Below are 19,603 nucleotides of genomic sequence, written 5' to 3'. Positions count from 1 at the left end.
GTGCTGCTATGTTGGGTGCATAAACGCTTACAAGGGTTATATCCTCTTGTTGGATTGATATATTTCTCATTATGTAATATCCTTCTTTGTCTCTTACTATAGCCCTTGTTTTAAAGTCTAGTTTGTCTGATATAGGTATTACTATCCTACCTTTTTTTCATTTCCATTTGCATGAAGTATCTTTAATTTTACCTGAAATGGGTCTCTTGTAGGTAGCATATGTATGGGTCTTGTTTTCTTATCCATTCATCCACCCTATGTCTTTTTAAAAAATCCTCATTCAAGAATATGTTTTGTTTATTTTAAATTGATTTTTAGAGAGAGAGGAAGGGAAAGAGAAAGAGAGAAACATCAACGTGAGAGAGAAACATTGATCAGGTGCCTCCTGCATGCTCCCTACTGGGGATCAAACCCACAACCTAGGTATGTGCCCTGACCGGGAAGTGAACCAGCAACCTTTTGGTGCATGAGATGATGCCCAACCAACTGAGCCACACCAGCCAGGGCCACTCTATGTCTTTTGATTGGAGCATTTAACCATTTACATTTAAAGTAATTATTTTTTCGTTGTTAATCCTCACCTGAGGATATTTTTCCCATTGCTTTTTCAGAGAGAGAGAGGGAAACATCAATGTGAGAGAGGCACATTGACTGGTTGCCTCCCACATATACCCCAACTGAGGATGGGGAGCGAACCCGTAACCCAGGTACATGCCCTTGACTGGGAATTGAACCCGTGACTCTTTGGTGTGCAAGCTGATGCTCTAAACACTGAGAAACACTGGTCAAGGCTAAAGTAATTACTAGTAAGTATGTAGTTATTGCCATTTCATTATTTATATTTTTTCTTCTTGTTCTTTCCTTCCCCTTCCTCTCCCCCTCCTCTTCCTTCTCCTCCTCCTTCTTCTAGAAGTCCCTTTAACATTTCATGTAATACTGGCTTGGTGGTGATGAACTCCTTTAACTTCTTCTTGTCTGGGAAGCTCTTTATCCCTCCTTCAATTTTAAATGATAGCATTGCTGGATAGAGTAATCTTGGTCGTAGGTCCTTGCTTTTCATCACTGTGATGTTTTATGCTAATACCTTCTGGCCTGCAAAGTTTCTGTTGAAAAATCAACTGACAGTCTTATGGGTGGGTGCTCTCTTGTAGGTAACTAAGTGCTTTCCTTTTGCTCTTTTTAAGATTCTCTTTTTGTCTTTAACTTTTGGCATTTTAATTATGATGTGTCTTTTTATAGGCCTCTTTGGAGTCATCTTATTTAGAATCCTCTGTGCTTCCTGGACTTGTTTGTCTATTTCCTTGGTCAGAATAGGAAAGTTTTCAGTCATTATGTATTAAAATAGGTTTTCAATTCTTTGCTCTCTCTCTTCTCCTTTGCTATCCCTATGATACACTTGATGTTGTCCCAGAGTTCCTTACACTCATTTTTTTTATTCTTTTCTCTTTTTGCTGTTCTAATTAGGCGTTTTCTGCTACCTTGTCTTCCAAATTACTGATTTGATCCTCTGCTTCATCTAATCTGCTACTGGTTTTATCTAATGTATTCTTCATTTCAGTTATTGTATTCTTCACTCTGGCTGGTTCTTCTTTATGGTTTCTATGTCCTTTTTAAAAAAATATATTTTTATTGATTTCAGAGAGGGAGGGAGAGAGAGATAGAAACATCAATGATGAGAGAGGATCATTGATTGGCTGCCTCCTGCACACCCCCCACTGGGGATCGAGCCCACAACCCAGGCATATGCACTTGACTGGAATTGAGCCCAGGACCCTTCAGTCTGCAGGCTGATGCTCTATCACTGAGCCAAACCAGCTAGGGCTCTATATCCTTTTTTATTTACTATTTCTTTGTTGTAGTTCTCACTGAGTACATCTAGTCTTCCCCTAAGTTCTTTACTGAGCATCTTTATAATCAGTGTTTCGAACTCTGCATTTGCTAGACTGCTTGACTCTGTGTTGGTTAGTTCTTTTTCTGAAGATTTCTCCTGTTCTTTCCTTTGGGACATGTGTCTTTGTCTCCTATTTTGGCTGCCTCCCTGTGTCTGTTTCTACAGATTAGACAGATTTGCTGCATCTCCCAGTCTTGTCGGGTGGCCTTATGCAGGAGGGGCCCCATGGGTCCCAGGGGCACCTCCCTCGTCACCTAGGCTAGGAGCTCATGGATGTTTCTAGTAGGGGGGTGCCCTCCTGTTGAGGTTGGGCCTTGATGGCTATTGGCACGTCCTTGGGTGGAACTGACTCTCGGCTGACAGACTATGAAGACTGGCCGTGACCTGCAGAGGAGCTGTTGTGTGGGGCTAGCCCCGGGGAATGGGATTTGCTATAGAGAACTCTGGTGCCAGGCGAGCCACCCTTCAGGCGTGTCATTTGCGGAACTGGTTAGATGGGGCTCTGGTGAGGTCTGAAGCCAGCCACTGGGCATGTTGATTCTGGAGCCTCTTAGAAGGGGCTCCAGTGCAGACCAAGGCCAGATGCCTGGCTTGGAGCTACCTGGTGGGAGCTACAAAGTGGTCTGCGATTGGTTGCACTTGTGCTGGCTAGGAGGAACTTGAGAGTCTACTCTGTGAACTGAAGCGGGCACCCTCTGGTGGGCACTGAGGCCAGCTGCCACTTGTGCCAGGAATGTGGCCACGTAATTGAAGCTGTGTTCCAGGCCAGGATTGGCCACCACGTGCGCCGGGCTTGGGCCCCAGATGGGAGCTGCGTTGCGAGGTGAGACGGGCTGCTGCTTGTGCCGGCCTTAGGGCCACTGAACAAGAGGCGCGAGGCTCGCTCAGGCCAGCTGCTGCTTCTCAAGGTTTGTGCGCCTTGGAAAGGCTTTAGGAATGTCCTCAGCATAAGCTGAGGCAGCCACACATGCGGAAAAGCCAAAGGTAGGTGGGGCAGGGTCTCAGGGAAGTGCCAGAGTGGGGCATATCATGTGAGCTATGTTAACGGAGGGCAAAGACTTGGTGCCTGCCTGTGCCTGCGGGCTGGGTCGAGAGAGGGCTCAACAGAGAGGAAAGGCACCTGCCAGCACTTCCATCCCACAGGGAGCTCCCCTGGCCCTGCTCCCCCGCCCTCACCCTGAAGGAGGCAATTTCATTTCTCCCCGTATGACCCTGGCACTTTTCAAGATGCTGCCTTGGCACTGGAGCCCAGAGCAAGTGAGTTTGTGAGCGAGCAAGTATGTGGGAGGGCCCATCAGGAGGAACGCCTGAGATGCCAGCAGCCCTCCTGTCACTTGCACACAATTTCGCTAGTTTTCATGGCCAGATTTTATGGAGCCTCCGCTGGTGCCTCAGGCAAGGGAGCCAGGTGGAGGCTGGGGTGGCCTCCGGCGGCTCATTGCTGCCTGGTGGGTGTGGGAGCTGCCTGCTCCACGTCTCCACTCCTCCCCGCAGCCTCATCACGGCCGCTTTCTAGCCTCAGTCCAGCTAGTTTCCAGGTGGACCTCGATGGTGGGTCTACAATTTAGTTGTGATTTTGATGTGGTCGTGGGAGGGGCGAGGACAATGATTACCTCCTCTGCCATGTGGATCAGGGGTTGTTGAGAGAAATGGGTGGCGACCGAGTTCTTAAACACAGGGCAGCAAGTGGTCGGCAGAGCTACCTGTGACGAGATCTCTAATCCCATTCCCAGGCAACGGAGACTTGCGGAGGGAGAGAAGGAGAAGTGTTCTGTAAACGCTTGTGTTGGGCTTGGCCACTTTGGACACGATGAGACGTGTTCCCTGAAGTGGGCAGCTCCCGGTGCCGGGCATTGAAAAGATCTGGTTACCCTCCAGAAAGCCCCCTGGTTCATGCGACTCTGTGGCGCCAGGCAGTGGGCGGGGCTTCCCCGGGCCCATCCACACTTGGCGTTTACACTGCTCGGGGCTGGACAGTGGAGAAACAACAGGCCTGGCACTCCCGGGGTGCCCGCTGGCCGCTCGCTCTCCTTTGCTGTGCGTTCCTCGTGGTGACATCATTTCCCTGAGGCCAGGCCCCAGTGCCTTGTGTGCCCTGAGGATGGAGGGGGCCCAGCTCCAAGCTGTACTTGGCTAAAGTGTTATCTCTTACTCTTTCCTTTTCTCTTGTTCCTGAGCTGGTGCCACATAACAAACAGCACCACCACCGGCTTGTTATTCCTCGTGACCTGGGGGTGCTGGGGCCCGCTGTAGCCAGCCGCTCAGTGAAAGGCGGTTCTGGTCAGGATGTCCCCCTCCTCTGGGGACCAGCGTGCCGGCGAAGCATGTCCCGCTGGCAGGAGCGTAAGAGGTAGAAAATACAAGGCCTTGATGCCTGGGCTGGGAACATGCACGACATCATTGCTCTGCGTTCTGATGCTCGAGTGGCAAAGCTGGCCGGATTCAAGAAGAGGCAAGCAGATGCCGCGTCTGGGGGGAAGAAGAGGCGCACAATTTCCGGCCACGGTGAGGCTGCTGTGGGTTTTAGTCCAGCACAGCCTTTCTCGCGAGCGGAACGGCCGAGGGCGTGGATTCGGAGCGGGTGATGACGCAAAGGCAGGGCCCACACCTGCTCCTCGTGTCTGGTGACCTGGATGCCTGCCCTGCAGTTGGTGACATATTTGATTCTTCCAGCCAAACTGGAACTCTCCCCACCTCTGATGCAATAGGTTCCCATTTGGACCAATCCTACCCACTTTACAGCTCAAGAAACTGAGTCTCAAAATGTAGAGCTACTTGCTGAGAATCAGACAGGAAGTCCCCCGGGATGAGGAGATGGGGTTTGTGAGGAAAAGCTGGGGAGACAGCTAGGTCAGCATGGCCATGACCGAGGTTGGAGGTTTGTTCAAACCCCATTAGCTGTTCCACTCACACCGTACACGGCATGGTGACGGGTAACAGGACCCCCCGTCCCCCGCCTCGGTGCCCGCTGTCTTGCTGTGCCCGCCCTGCTCTCTGTCTCTCCAGAAGCCGGGGGTTCAGGTCTGTTTGGCTCTCTTCTCTGACTCCTGTGGGTGCTGGCAGGACAGGGGCTAGGGTGGGTGTAGATTGTAAACAAGAAATACTGGGACCACATGCCCAGGGGCGAGACCAGGCCTGGCCCTGACAGAGGGCAGGAGCTGCGGGTGCTATGTGACCAGGCTGCACGCACTGGTGGAGCTGATCTACCCCATCGCACTCGTGGGCCCCCCAAATCCTGCCACTCCACTCCCGCCTCCCCCCGACAGGCCCCCATTGGACCCCACTTCAGTTCTCTCGTGCATCCTCTCAGACTGTCATTCGTTCCTTCATTTGGTTCATACCTGTGGAGGGTTGGATGTGCAGGGGGATCAGCAGGAGCAAGGCAGAACCTGTTCCTGACCCACAGAAGTCACAGTCTGAGAGGACAGACAGAAAATGGACAAAACTCATGCAAATGATAAATTAACTTCAGTCCGTGGTGGCAATAGAGCCCAGCTTGCCTTTCTTGCCCCCCATTGCACCCCAGGAAAGCTAGCTGAGGAGGGGCATGAAGGCAGACGTGGATGATGGTGTAGCTTTAGAGCCAGACCCGCTTCCATCCTCAGTTCCTGTGTGATCCAGAGCCAGTTAACCTCTCTGAGCCTTGGTTCTGACACTGAGATCATATGACTTTATAGGGCCGTGAAGAGCACCAGAGTGATCAGTCCACCAGATCAGCAAGAGCCCACCCAGCGTGTAGTAACTGCTCGCTTAAAAGGAACATGTGTTTGAGACAAGGAGGAGGAAGAGTGTTCCAGGCAGAGGGAACAGGCTGTGCAAATGCCGTGAGGGGTAAACTGAGCCCGGGGGCTGCGAGGAGCTTGGTGCTGGAGCTGGAGGTCCGACGAGAATGAGACTGAGCCCTGCAGCAGCGAGTCCCAAGCTGGGGGTTTGGTGGCCACTCTGCAAAGGTGGGAGGGACCTCCACCCAACTGGGGGCATTTTGGTACCGAGACTGGTGCTGCCACACACTGGCCAAGAGGGCGTAGAAAGCCTCGTGACCCAAGACGAGGCTTTCGGCAGGGAGAGCAGGGAAGGCTGCCAAGCTCGTCTGAAAATGACTTAAGAAAGCACCTGACTCGCCACCTCCCACAACCACCTCAAAATCACAACTAAAATACAGAACAGCCGTCATCCAGAACCACCTGCAGGCTGGCTGATGGGAGTCCCACAGCTAGAGAAGAAGGAGGCACGCTGAGCCTGGCAGGAGGGGCAGAGGCGCAGAACGGGCTGGTCCGACACCCACCAGTGGTGTGTTTTTAATCAGGAGGGAGATGGTCTCTGCGGAGGCCGCCCATGATGAGCAAGGGGTCCCAGCCCCACACCAGACCCCAGCCCAGGGCCCCATGGCAGGGAAGAGAAGGCCCCATAACTACTGGCTGTAAAAACCAGCAGGGATTGGGGCTCAGTGACATAGAGGCTGCTGGAGACTCAGCTGCTCCTCTTAAAGGCCCGGCACATGAACTGAACCTGCAAGGTCTTGCTTCCTCTGAGCTCCAGTGCCAGGGCGAGGCTTGGGGGACCCAGACACATATGGGGAGAAATTAGATTGTCTGCCATTGGGGCAGGAACTTGGGGAGGCTTTCTCCCAGGCGGAGGTTCTCACAGGGGTCATTGTTCCTGTGCTGGGACCTCCCAGCCTCAGGGCTGACTGGCAGCCATTTCTGTTTGCTCCACTCTGGTGATTCCCTGAGACCCCACCCCAACCAATTTGCAGCCCCATCCCCCCTGTGTGCAGTGGCTTTTACATATGAATGGTCTGTCCTTGCTCAGGCTTCAGACTTTCCTAAAATCTCTCAAACAAGCAGCACCTGGGTCAGGGTGCCCCAAACCTATCAATAAAAGGCCCAAGACCCAGCACTAACACCAGCCCGCCTTGCTTCACAGATGGCCCTTCCATGGGTACTTCCAAACCCAATACAAATGGAAGGAATCTGCAGTTTGCTCTGTAGCTCCTGTTGGGTGGCCCCAGGTGGTGGCTGACTTTGCACCTCCCAGGAGGCCCCAGAGCCAGTGCACCCGGTGGACAGCTTCATACCATACTAGATTACAACCCTACACATCCACAAGCAACACACTCAAGGGGCAGACTCAGTGAGCACCAAAGCCCCACTGAAGCAAGTCCTGCTCCATAGGGGTGTCTCCTGCACAGCAGTTCATCCACTGTAGTCACAGCTGGTCCTCACAGCCAATTGGCCTGGAGGTCAACTCCCAGTGACACCAACAACAATCAAGGCTCAACTACAAGACTATGCACCAGCTCACAAAGGACCACACCTAGAGTGCCCAGCTCAGGTGACTGGGGAGGCTGAGCCACTGGGCCCTACTACACAAGGCCACTCTACCAATCCAGGAGACATAGCAGCTCTACCTGATACATAGAAACAAACACAAGGAAGCAACCAAAATGCAGAGACAAAGAAACATGTCACAAATGGAAGAAAGCAAACTACTGGATATAGAGTTCAAAACCACGGTTATAAGGTTGCTCAAGGATCTTCTTGAGACCTTCAAGGGACTTAGTGAGACTTTCAAGGATCTTAGTGAGAATGCCAAAAAAAAATTGAAAAGGACCAGTCAGAAATTAAGCATACACTAACTGAAATAAAGAATAATATACAGGAATTCAACAGTAGAGTAGAGGGTCCTAAGAATCAAATCAATGATTTGAAATACAAGAAAGCAAAAAACACCCAATCAAAAGAGAAAAAATAATCCAAAAATATGAAGATCGTGTAAGGAGTGTCTTGGACAACTTCAAGCATACCAGCATTCACATTATGGGGGTGCCAGAGGAGAAGAGAGAGCAAGATATTGAAAACCTATTTGAAGAAATAATGACAGAAAACTTTCTCTACCAGGTGAGAGAAATAAATTTACAAGTCCAGGAAGCTCAGAGAGTCCCAAACAGAAGGAACCCAAAGAGGCCGACACCAAGACACATCATAATTAAAATGCCAAGAGTTAAAGAGAGAATCCTAAAAGCAGCAAGAGAAAAGCAGTGAGTTACCTACAAGGGAGCGCTCATATGACTGTTGGCTGATTTCTCAACAGAAACTTTGCAGGCCAGAAGAAGTGGCAAGAAATATTCAAAGTGATGAATAGCAAGGACCTACAACCATGATTACTCTACTCAGCAAAGCTATCATTTAGATTAAAGATCAGATAAAGAGCTTCACAAACAAGACAATGCTAAAGGAGTTCATCACCACCAAACCAGTGTTACATGAAATGTTGAAGGGTATTCTTTAAGAAGAGGAAGAAGAAGAAAAAGGTAAAAAACATGAACAATAAAATGCCAATAAATACTTACTTATCAACAATTGAATCTAAAAATCAAAATAAACAAATAAGAAATCTAATAAACAGAATAAACTGGTGAATAAAATAGAATCAGAGGCATGGAAATGGAACAGACTAACGATTCTCAGAGGGAACGTGGGTGTGGGGCTGGAAGAGATTAAAGATCTTATGTGTGTCTATGCATTATCTATGGACACAGACAATAGGGTGGCAAAAGCCTGGGGCAGGGCAGGAACCAGGTGGAGGGGGGGCAATGGGGCGGGGGAGAGGGACATCTGTTTTATTCTCAATAATAAAGATTAAAAAATAAATAAATAGGCCTGGCCGGTGTGGCTCAGAGGTTGAGTGTCAACCTATGAAACAGGAAGTCACAGTTCAATTCCCAGTCAGTTCTTATGTGCAGGTTGCGGGCTCGATTCCCAGCGTGATTCCCAGTAGGGGGCAGCCCAGAGGACTGAGTGGAGCGGCAAGCTTCCAGGGGCCGCTGAAGAGGCCCTGGGAGGGGCAGCTGCCCGATGCCACAGGGCCCGGTCTGCTACCCTGGGGAGACGGAGCAGCTGGGGACAAGGGGCCTGAACTGGGCTGCAGGGAGATGCCCTGGCCCCAAGGGACAGGCTGCAGCCTGGGGCGCCAGGACTGCCCTGGGGTCGGAGCTCGGGGCGCATCTCACCTGGAGAAGCTGGACTTCACTGGCCTAGAAGGTGGCAGTGTGGCCACAGGAATAGGAAAGGGGACCCAGGGCCCCAGGAGGTGTGAGGAGAGAAAGCTCTGAGGTGGGAACCCTACGTGGGGGTCTGCATCCAGCGGTTAGTAGAGGGTCACCGAGACGCTGGAGGAGCAGAGCCTGAGGTCTGTGTGTCCATGGCAACCAACAAGAAGGAAGGTCTCTGAAGGAGTCGGTCCCACCACAGAGAAGGCCCAAATGCCCAATAGCTCTGGCCACAAGGAGGTCAGGGGACCCTATAAAGGGCCATTTCCAGGCCTCCAGGTGGAGGTGGCCCCTGACCAGAGGAATGGGCAGGGCTGTGGGTTCCTCCACTGCACAAGCAGGGATCCCCTATCTCACCATCCCTGAGGCCAGCAAGCCAGGCCTTTCTCTCTTCTTCCACATTTAGCTTCATCTTCTCTCAGTCCTTTAATGCACTTGGGTCCATTTTAACCAATTTCCACCTGATAAGAATGTGGGGCAGGGCCATTCCGGCCCACTGTTCTCCAAGCAGCTCAGGGCGCCTGGCCAACCCCGCTGGGACAGTGCAGGGTGGGACTGAGCGAGGCGGGTGCAGAGGAGCTGGTGTGGGGGGGGGGGGGGGTAGTCAGCAGGGCCAGCCAGCAGGCGAGCACTGAGATGCGATGTGGCATCCTGCTCTGGGGGCGGGGGCGGGGCGGGGTGAACAAGGCCGGAGAATTGGGCAGGTCTGGATCCTGGGCAGGTCCGGAGGGGAAAGTTACTGGCAAGTGGAATGTGGCCTAAGCAACAAGGCATGTCAGTTATGAAATGATCTGAAGGTCAGTTTCCCAGGGTGGGGGTATCGATTTGATTGTTTGACCAGACCTAACCACCACCACCAAGGTGAACGGTTTGCAGGTCGTTTGTGCAAGTGGAAACGGCTGTTTTCTTGCTGGGGGCACATCCATGAAAGCCCGGGACCAGCATCGCAAGGTCCCAGACAATGAGGCCTGGTCCTAGGAATTGCTCAAAGTCTCCTTCCATTTGGGAGCTGGAGCTGTGGTCCTATGGTTGCCTTTTTGCGTGTTGATCTCAGGGTGTGAACTGTTGTCTCTCTGGCCTCCCTTCACTGTGCCCTCGCCCCGACCTGGGTGTGTGAAGTCACAGAGGGGGCAGGACACACCCCTCCGCCTCCCTGGACTGAAGTGAGGTCCCTGGACCCAGCTGTCAGGGAGACCCGCCTGATGAAACACTGGGCTCAGAAGCCAGAGAGGGCCCCTGAGTGGAGGTGAAGGAAAGGAGGCCACTCTGGGGAAGGTAGGCTGTGGAGGGGAGGGGCAAGAGCTGGGGCGGGACCTGGGGCCCAGGAAGCCCACGGGCCTGACCCAGGACCAGGGGAGGGGCTGGCACAGGGCCCGCGATTGAGTCTGCGGAGGCACCGTCCGCAGCTGTGAGTGCGGCTTCCAGGGGGTTCATCTCAGGAGCGGTAACACCAGAAAGAACGGGACTTGGGAACCCCAGGCCGCCAATGGGCAGTCAGGTGAGTGGGGGATGGGTGTTCTAGAAACAGTCTCCTCCTCCCCACCCCCTGTTCCTGAACTTGCCTCCAAGAATTATGTCAGGCAGCTCTCTCTCTCTCTCTCTCTCTCTCACACACACACACACACACACACACACACACACACACACACACATACGGAGGAGACTGGGAAGGACCCTGTGAGAAAGTCCACATTTGGAGGCCCCCACAGTGAGGCTCACATTGACTGCAGAAACCCCTCCCCCCTCAAGTGCAAACATTAGAGCAAATACCCCGAGTACATGTAGAGCCCCAGTGGAGGGGGAGATGGCGAGTCCAGGATAAGGTATGTCGTCCGCGTGCCATGCCCTAGAGCAGTGGTTCTCAACCTTCTGGCCCTTTAAATACAGTTCCTCATGTTGTGACCCAACCATAAAATTGTTTTCATTGCTACTTCATAACTGTAATGTTGCTACTGTTATGAATCGTAATGTAAATATCTGATATGCAGGATGGTCTTAGGCGACCCCTGTGAAAGGGTCATTCGACCGCCAAAGGGGTCGTGACCCACAGGTTGAGAACCGCTGCGCTAGAGTCTTCTCTGGGGAGGAGCAGAATGCCCCACAGCCAGGAGCCCAGCCGCCACCCCAACCGGCTCCTTCTCCGAGGACAGACCCTGCTAGCGGGGCTGTGGGGTGTGGGACGCTTGGCGCCTGGCCAGAACATCCCGCCCTCGGACACTCACATGGGTTCCTCAGGGATGCCAAGCACCTGAGGAGAGAGAGGCTTATGAGGCCTGGAGTGAACTGTCCAGAGCTGCATTCAACTTGAGCGGTAGTGGATGTGACCCCAGACACGACAGAGTCCTGCTGCCCGTCGCTACCAGAGTCACACAGGTAGAGACGAGGCTGGTCTCTGGCGCATTTTATTATTTGGATGCTGGAGATCCAGGGAGCAACAGGCGGGGTACCTGGGAAAAGCAGCCCTGAGCACCCTCTCCAACCAGCACTATATGAAGTTAAAGGGCGGGGGGAGAAAAATCTAACAGCTGCGCATAACAACTACACGAGTTCCCAAGGTCTGCTTTCTTTTTTAATAATTATTTATTGTTGAAAGTATTACATATAGCCCTTTTTCTTCCCATTGACCCCTCCAGCCCCTCCCCGAGCCCCTACCCAGGCCTTCACCACCCTATGCATACAAGGTCTTTGGTTGATCTCTTCCCACTAACCCGCCTTCCCTCCGAGATCCCCACTCTGCTCCCTGCTTCCATGTCTCCGGATCCGCTCCGCTCAGCAGTTTATTTTGTTCCTTAGATTTCACATGAGTGAGATCGTTTTTTTTACACTTAAACCATACAGGCAGGTGCATGGTTATTAACTTAATGAGGTGCTCCTCAGGCTTAGGGAGAGCCACACGCAAGGGGCCAAAGAGCCGCAGGTGGCTTGCGAGCCGCAGTTTGCCAACCACGGACTTAGCATGATACTTTCCAGGTCCCTCCATGCTGTCTTGAAGGGTAAGAGATCCTTCTTTTTTACTGCTCTGTAGTATTCCATGGTGTAAATGTGCATTTTTATCCACTCATCTGTTGATGGTCACTTGGCTGTTTCCAGATCTTAGCTACTGTAAATTGTGCTGCTATGAACACAGGGGTGCATACATTCTTTCTGATTGATGTTTCGGGTCTCTTAGGATATATTCCTAAAAGTGGAATCCTTGGGTCAAATGGCAGTTCCATATTTAATTTTTTGAGGGAACTCCATACTGTTTTCCATAATGGCCACACCAGTCTGCATTCCCACCAGCAGTGCACGAGGGTTCCCTTGCTTTTGTTCCGGCCCTCCGGTCCAGTTTAAGAACCCATTGTGGCCCTCGAGTCAAAAAGTTTGCCCACCCCTGGTAGTGGGAGAAATCACCAAGTCCAGTCAAAGGGTTAAGTACTGGGACGGTGACTCAGGCAGGGACTCGGGATTCCAGGGAAGTCTCCTAGCCTGGGATGGGATGGAATGAGGGTAGGGGCTGAGCTGAGTCTTTTTAAAGGAGCAAGAGTCAGTCTGGTGACATGCAGGGGACATGGCACTTCAGACAGAGGGGAGAGCATAAGTAAAAAGAGTAAAAACAGAGGAGAGGACAGCACCGTGATGGCGAACCTTTTGAGCTCGGCGTGTCAGCATTTTGAAAAACCCTAACTTAACTCTGGTGCTGTGTCACATATAGAAATTTTTTGATATTTGCAACCATAGTAAAACAAAGACTTATATTTTTGATATTTATTTTATATATTTAAATGCCATTTAACAAAGAAAAATCAACCAAAAAAATGAGTTCGCGTGTCACCTCTGACACGCGTGTCATAGGTTCGCCATCACTGCCCTAGGAGATGTATCCATAAACATACTACTATGAGAGATGTCTGAGATTTTGCTGTCTATGTTTTCTTATAGGATTTTCATGGTTTACCGACTTACATGTAGGTATTTTATCCATTTTGAGTTTAATCTTGTGTATGGTGTTAGTTGGTGGTCTAGTTTCATTTTTTTTGCATGTATCTGTTCAATTTTCCCAACACCATTTATTGAAGAAACTGTCTTGATTTCACTATATTCTCTTGCCTCCTTTGTCAAATATTAATTGAGCGTAATGGCGTGGGTCGATTTCTGGGGTCTCTGTTCTGTTCCATTGATATGTACGCCTGTTCTTGTGCCAGTACCAGGCTGTTTTGATTACGGTGGCTTTGTATTATAACTTGATACCTGGCATTGTGATTCCTCTAACTTTGTTCTTTCTCAGTATTGCTGCAGCTATTTGGGGTCCTTTTTGGTCCCATATAAATTTTTGGAGTATTTGTTCTAGATTTGTGAAATATGCTGTTAGTATTTTAATAGGAATTGCATTGAATCTGTAGACTGCCTTGGGTAGTATGGACATTTTAATGGTGTTGATGCTACCAATCCATGAACATGGAAGATTCTTCCACTTGTTTATATCTTCTTCTAGCTCTTTTTTGAATGTCCTGTAGTTTTCCGAGTAAAAGTCTTTTACCTCCTTGGTTAAGTTTATTCCTAAGTATCTTAATTTTTTTGTTGGAATGGTAAATGGGATTGTTTGTTTAGATTCTCTTTCTGAGAATTCATTATCTATATTAATAAAAACCCAGTGGCCCTAATGCTGTAATGACCAAAGACCAGTCACCAGGAGGCTGCGTGTGCAGCGAGGCGCATGCGGGTGGGCAGGGCCACATGATTTCGCACGGTGGGCCTCTTGTTGGTGTATAAAAAGCCATCAATTTCTGAGAGTTGATTTTGTATCCTACTACATTGCCAAATTCATTTATTAAATCTAATAGTTTTTTGGTAGAGTCTTTAGAGTTTTCTACGTATAATATCGTGTCATCTGTGAAAATGAGTGTTGTACTTCCTCCTTTCCAATTTGGATGCCTTTTATTTCTTCTTCTTGTCTGATCACTGTGGCTAGGACTTACAGTACTGTGTCGAACAGGAGTTGTGAAAGCAGACATCCCTGTCTTGTTCCTGTTCTTATGGGAAATGGTTTTAGATTTGCCCCTTGAGTATGATGTTCGCTGTAGGTTTGTCATATACGGCCTTTATCATGTTGAGATATGCTCCCTCTATTCCCACTTTGCTGAGAGTTTTTATCAAAAATGGGTGTTGGATTTTGCTGAATGCTTTTTCTGCATCCAATGATGATTATGATTTTGTCTTTCAGTTTATGTTATGTATCACGCTTATTGATTTGGGAATGTCATACCAGCCTTGCATTCCTGAAATAAATCCCACTTGGTCATGGTGTATGATCTTCTTAATAAAGTGGTGGATCCATTTTGCCAATATTTTGTTGAGGATTTTAGCATCTATGTTCATCAGGGATGGCCTGTAATTCTTTTTCTTTGTAGTGTCTTTATCTGGTTTTGGAATTAGGTTAATGCCCGCCTCATAAAAAGAGCTTAGAAGTGTTCCTTCCTTTTGGATATTTTTTGAATAGTTTGAAGGGTATAGGTGTTAGTTCTTCTTTGAATGTTTGGTAAAACTCCGCTGTGAAACCGTCTGAACTGTGGCTTTTGTTTGCTGGAAGATTTTTTTAGTACAGCTTCTATTTCATCAGTTGTTATTGGCCTATTCAGGTTTTCTGATTCTTCCTGATTCAGTTTTTAGAGATTGTAATTTTCTACGAATTTTTCCATGTCATTCACATTGTCCAGCTTGTTGGCATATAGTTGTTCATTGTATTTTCTTACAGTACTTTGTATTTTTGTGGTGTCAGTGGTTACTTCACTTTCATTTCTGATTTTATTTATTTGTGTCCTCTCTCTTTGTTTCTTGAGGATTCTGGCTAACAGTTCATCAATCTTTTTTAAAAATATATATATTTTATTGATTTTTTACAGAGAGGAAAGGAGAGAGATAGAGAGTTAGAAACATCGATGAGAGAGAAACATCGATCAGCCGCCTCCTGCACACCTCCTACTGGGGATGTGCCCGCAACCAAGGTACATGCCCTTGACTGGAATCGAACCTGGGACCTTTCAGTCCACAGGCCAACGCTCTATCTACTGAGCCAAACTGGTTACGGCGTGGTTCATCAATCTTGTTTATCCTTTTTAAAAAAACAGCTCTTGGTTTCATTGTTTTTTTGTGTGTGTGTGTGTATTGTCTTTAGTTTCTATGTCATTATTTCTGCTCTAATCTTTATTATTTACTTCCTTCTACTACTCTGGGCTTTTCTTGTTTTTCTCTTTCAAGTTCTTTAAGTTGTAGGGTTAAATAGTTTATTGCTGATTTGTCTTGTTTTTTGAGGTAGGCCTGCTATGACCTTCCCTCTCAGGACTGCTTTTGTTGTGTCCCAGAATTTTGGGTTGTTGTGTGTTCATTTTCATTTGTTTCTAGGAATTTTTTTATTTCTTTCTTGATCTCATTGGTAGCCCATTCATTGTTAATAACATGCTACTTAGCTTCCATGTGTTTGAATGTTTTGGGGTGTTTTTACTGTAGTTGATTTCTAATTTCATTCCACTGTGATCTGAGAAGCTGATTTATATGATTTCAATCTTCTTGAACTTGTAGAGACTTGTTTTGTGTCCTAACATGTGGTCTATCTTTGTGAATGATGCATGTGCATGTGAGAAGAATGTATATTCTGCAGCTTTGGGGTGAAATGTTCTATAAAAGTCAATTAAATCCATCTGATCCAGTGTGTCCTTTAGAGTCTCTGTTTCCTTGTTAAGTTTTTGTCTGGAAGATCTATCCAGTGAAGTCAGGGGGGTTTTAGAGTTCCCTACTATGACTGTATTGTTGTTGATCTCTCCGTTAAAGTCCTATAGAAGGGTATTTGTTTGTTAGTTTGTTTGTTTGTTTTTTGTACATTGAGGTGCTTCTATATCGGGTGCATACATGTTTACCAGGGTTATATTCTCATGTTGGATTGATCCCTTTAGTAATATGTAGTGACCTTTGTTGTCTATTGTGACGGCCTTCATTTTGAAGTCTTTTTTGTTGAATATGAGAATTGCTACTCCAGCTTTTTTTTCTTTCTCACTTGCATGGAATATTTTTTTCCAACCCTTCACTCTCATGCTGTGTGTATCTTTTGTTCTGACTTGGGTCTCTTATAGACAGCATATAGATGGGTCATGTTTTTTTATCCAATCATGTCTTTTGATTGGGGCCTTTAATCCATTTGTATTTAGGGTTATTATTGATAGGTACTTATTTATTGCCATTTTAATTCTGTATGCCTAGGTTTCTCTCTCTATTTCTTCTCATTACAACAGTCCCTTTAGCATTTCTTATAATGCTGGCTTGGTGGTGATGAACTCCTTGAGCCTCTTTTTGTCTGGGAAGCTCTTTATTTCACCATCTATTTAGAATGTTAGCCTTGCTGGATATAATAATCTTGGTCTCAGATCCTTGCTTTCCATTACCTTGAGTACTTCATGCCATTCCCTTCTGGCCTGTAGAGTTTCTGATGAGTAATCAGGTGTCAGCCTTATGGGAGCTCCTTTGTAGGTAACAGTTTGCTTTTCTCTTGCTGCCTTTAAGATTCTCTCTTTGGCCCTAGCTGGTTTAGCTCAATGCATAGAGTGCCGGCCTGCAAACTGAAGAGTCCCAGGTTCAATTCCGGTCAAGGGTACATGCCCAGGTTGTGGGCTCAGACTCCATTGGGGGGAGGGAGGTGCAGAAGGCAGCTGGTCCATGATTCTCTCTCATCATTGATGCTTCTATATCTCTCTCCCTCTCCCTTTCTCTCTGAAATCAATAAAAAAATATATATTTTTAGAAAAGATCCTTTCTTTGTCTTTAATTTTTGGCATTTTAATTGTGCTGTGTCTGGGTATGGGTCTGTTTGGGTTCTTGTTTGAGATTCTCTGTGCCTCCTAAACTTGTGTGACTTTTTCCTTTACCCGGTTAGAGAAGTTTCTGCCATTATTCCTTCTAACACTTTCTCTATTCCTTTCTCCCTTTCTGCCTCTTCTGGTACACCTGCTATTTGAATATTGTTACGTTTCACATTGTCCCACAGCTCCCTTAAGCTGTCCTGCTGTTTTTTAATTGTTTTTTATTTTGGCTCTCTGATTGAGCACCCACTGCCATAGTGTGAGAATTGGTCTAGATGTTGGAAATCTTGCTGAAAACATGTGAACGCTCCCATGTTTACTGCAGTTTCTCCTTGACTGACATGGCAGTGCATTTGTACTTTGCAGCCATCTGGAGAGGGGCAGCCAGAACAATGTCTCCCCTGCAGTCCAGTCAGAACAATGTCTTCATTTTATTCCAGAAGCAAGTAGGAGGTAACAGATGGAGAGACCCGGGAGTGGGAATGTGGTGTCCCCTTGCCCTGCCCTGTGCCCTATGGACTTCCCTGGGCCCCTCTCCTCGCAGCGCCTCAGGCTTAGATCCAGATCACCAGTGCGCATGCCCTGGGGTCTTTGCTTCCCCTCCCCAGGGCCTCTCTGAGCTCTGGGCCTGGGGAGCAAAGGTCCGAGGGCGGAGGTGTGACCCATCATCCCACCTCAAGCTTGGTTCCCCTCTGTGAACGTCAAGGTCACGCCTGCCTACTCGGTCACTCTATAAAACTCCCAACACCAAGGAGCTGTGTCCGCAGGAGGGCAGTGCCCAGCTCACTGCCCTGTGTGGCCAGCTCAGTGCACCGGCCAGGGCTCCGTCAGACCTGCTCCTGGTTGCAGCTCTGTGATTGGAAACCGTGCAACTTTTGTCACAAGCAAAATGGAGTGTAAAATGGTGCAGCTACTGTGGAAAACAGTCTGGCAGTTCCTTAAAAAATTAAACAGAGAGCCCTGGCCAGTGTGTTCAGTGGTTAGAGCATTGTCCCACACACTGAAAGGTCTCAGGTTCGATTCCTGGTCAGAGCAGGTGCCTGAGTTGCAGGTTAGATCCCTACCCTGGTCCAGGTCATGTGGGAGGCAACCAATCGATGTGTCTCTCACATAAGTGTTTCTCCCTCTCTCCCACTTCTCCCTTTTATTCTCTCTAAAAAGCAGTGGAAAAAATATCCTCAGGTGAGGATTAAAAAAAAAAAAAAAAAGTTGCTCGGCCAGCGTGGCTCAGTGGTTGAGCATCAGCCCATGAATCAGGAGATCACTGGTTCAATTCCTAGTCAGGGCACATGCCTGGATTGCAGGCTCGATCCCCATGGGGGCGTGTGCAGGAGGCAGCCGATCAATGTTTCTCTCTCATCATTGATGTTTCTATCTCTCTATCCCTCTCCCTTTCTCTCTGAAATCAATAAATATTTTTTAACAAGTTAAACAGAGTTAACTATGACTCAGCAATTCCACTCCTAGGTATGTACTCCGAAGGAAGTTGAAAGCATACATCCACACAAAACCTTGCACACAAATGTCCATAGCAGCACTATTCATCGTGACAACAGGTAGAAACAACCCAAAGGTTCATCAATGAATGAACGGGTAAGCAACATGTGGCATGCCCATCACATGAAGTGTTATCCAACCATGAAAAGGAGTGAAAACCTGACCCACCTACATAGATGAGCCTCAAAAACATGCCAAGTGAAAGAAGCCAGACAAACAGGTCACCTGTAGTCTGTGATTCTATTCATAGAAAATGTCTGAACGTGCAAGGACACAGGGACAGAGATTAAAAAAAAAAAGTTGCCCGGCCAGGGTGGCCCAGGATCCAGGAGGTCACTGGTTCAATTCCTGGTCAGGGCCCAAGCTCGGGCAGAGCAGTCATTGCCAGGACCTGGGGCGGGCACTGACCGCTAGTGAGGACATTTGCTGGAGCTGTGTGGTCCCTGCACAACTTCATGGCTGTCCTACAAGCCTGCGGTGTGCCCCTTTACAGGGAACCGATGGCGTGTGGACTCCATCTGGCGTTAAAGGGGGTGGCGAGTCCTCCTGGGAGCAGGAGGATGAAGGCAGATGCTGCAGGAAGTGCCCGCAGGCACCAGGCTGGGTGGGCTGTCCCCAGGACGAGTCTGTTACTTACACATTAAACTGACTCAGGCTCGTCTGTCCTGCGGGGGGGCCTCAGGGGCTCCCCACTTCCAGGCCCCAGAAGAGCTTGGGATGCAGAGACATTTCAAGGGGAGGCTCTGGCCCTGGACTGGGTCTTCCTGTGGCACCCAAACCAGACTCCAGGCCCTGAGAGGCAGTGACCAGCGCCCCTTCCCAGGCCCTCCTGGCCTAGACCTGCTGTCCAGGCTTTTTTTTTCCCCCCCCCCCCCCCCAGGCTTCTCCCCGAAGAGGCCCAGGTGGGGACAGACAGACAGCCTTCCTAGACTGTCATCCAGTCATCTGTCCATCATTCATCTGTCCACCTGGGCTCCGCCCCACGCTGCCTCCTCATGGCAAGTGGAGAGGCACAGGGCCGCTTCAGGTCCTGCGCTGAGGTCCTGGAAGAAGGCCAGGCGGGGGTAGAGGGTGGGTGTCCTGCGGGGCCTCGGGAGCCAGAGAGGCCCAGAGGCGGCAGCTGGGGCTCTGCCTCCCAGAGGTTTTCGTAAGGCTCGCTTGACCCTAATGAGGAAAAAGAAAGACTGTAGGGCAGGGCTGCTGGTCTCAAAGGGGGACACTTCGGAGAAGGGTCCTGGCAGGGAACCCCCTGAACTCAGGGTCGCCCACTGTCTTGCAGCGCCCCCAGGGCTGCGGCTGAGCGCCGACCAGCGGGCCCTGGTCTACAGGGAGCTG

The 19,603-nt window shown here is 49.1% G+C and overlaps 1 protein-coding gene across 1 annotated transcript in view; it reads left to right on the top strand.

Moving 5' to 3' along the window:
- TNFRSF13B (tumor necrosis factor receptor superfamily, member 13B) overlaps positions 1-19,603 on the top strand; it is a 56,529-nt gene that overhangs the window by 25,679 nt on the left and 11,247 nt on the right. Inside the window, exon 4 of the mRNA XM_014542800.1 lies at positions 19,548-19,599. Within this exon, the coding sequence (XP_014398286.1) occupies positions 19,548-19,599 (52 nt within the window). The remainder of the gene's footprint in view (positions 1-19,547; positions 19,600-19,603) is intronic.

The sequence above is a fragment of the Myotis brandtii genome, unplaced genomic scaffold, assembly GCF_000412655.1.
Source record: "Myotis brandtii unplaced genomic scaffold, ASM41265v1 scaffold314, whole genome shotgun sequence".
Classification (NCBI taxonomy): domain Eukaryota; kingdom Metazoa; phylum Chordata; class Mammalia; order Chiroptera; family Vespertilionidae; genus Myotis; species Myotis brandtii.
Note: the sequence above shows the minus strand (reverse complement) of the source record. Positions and strands in the feature narration are given on the sequence as shown.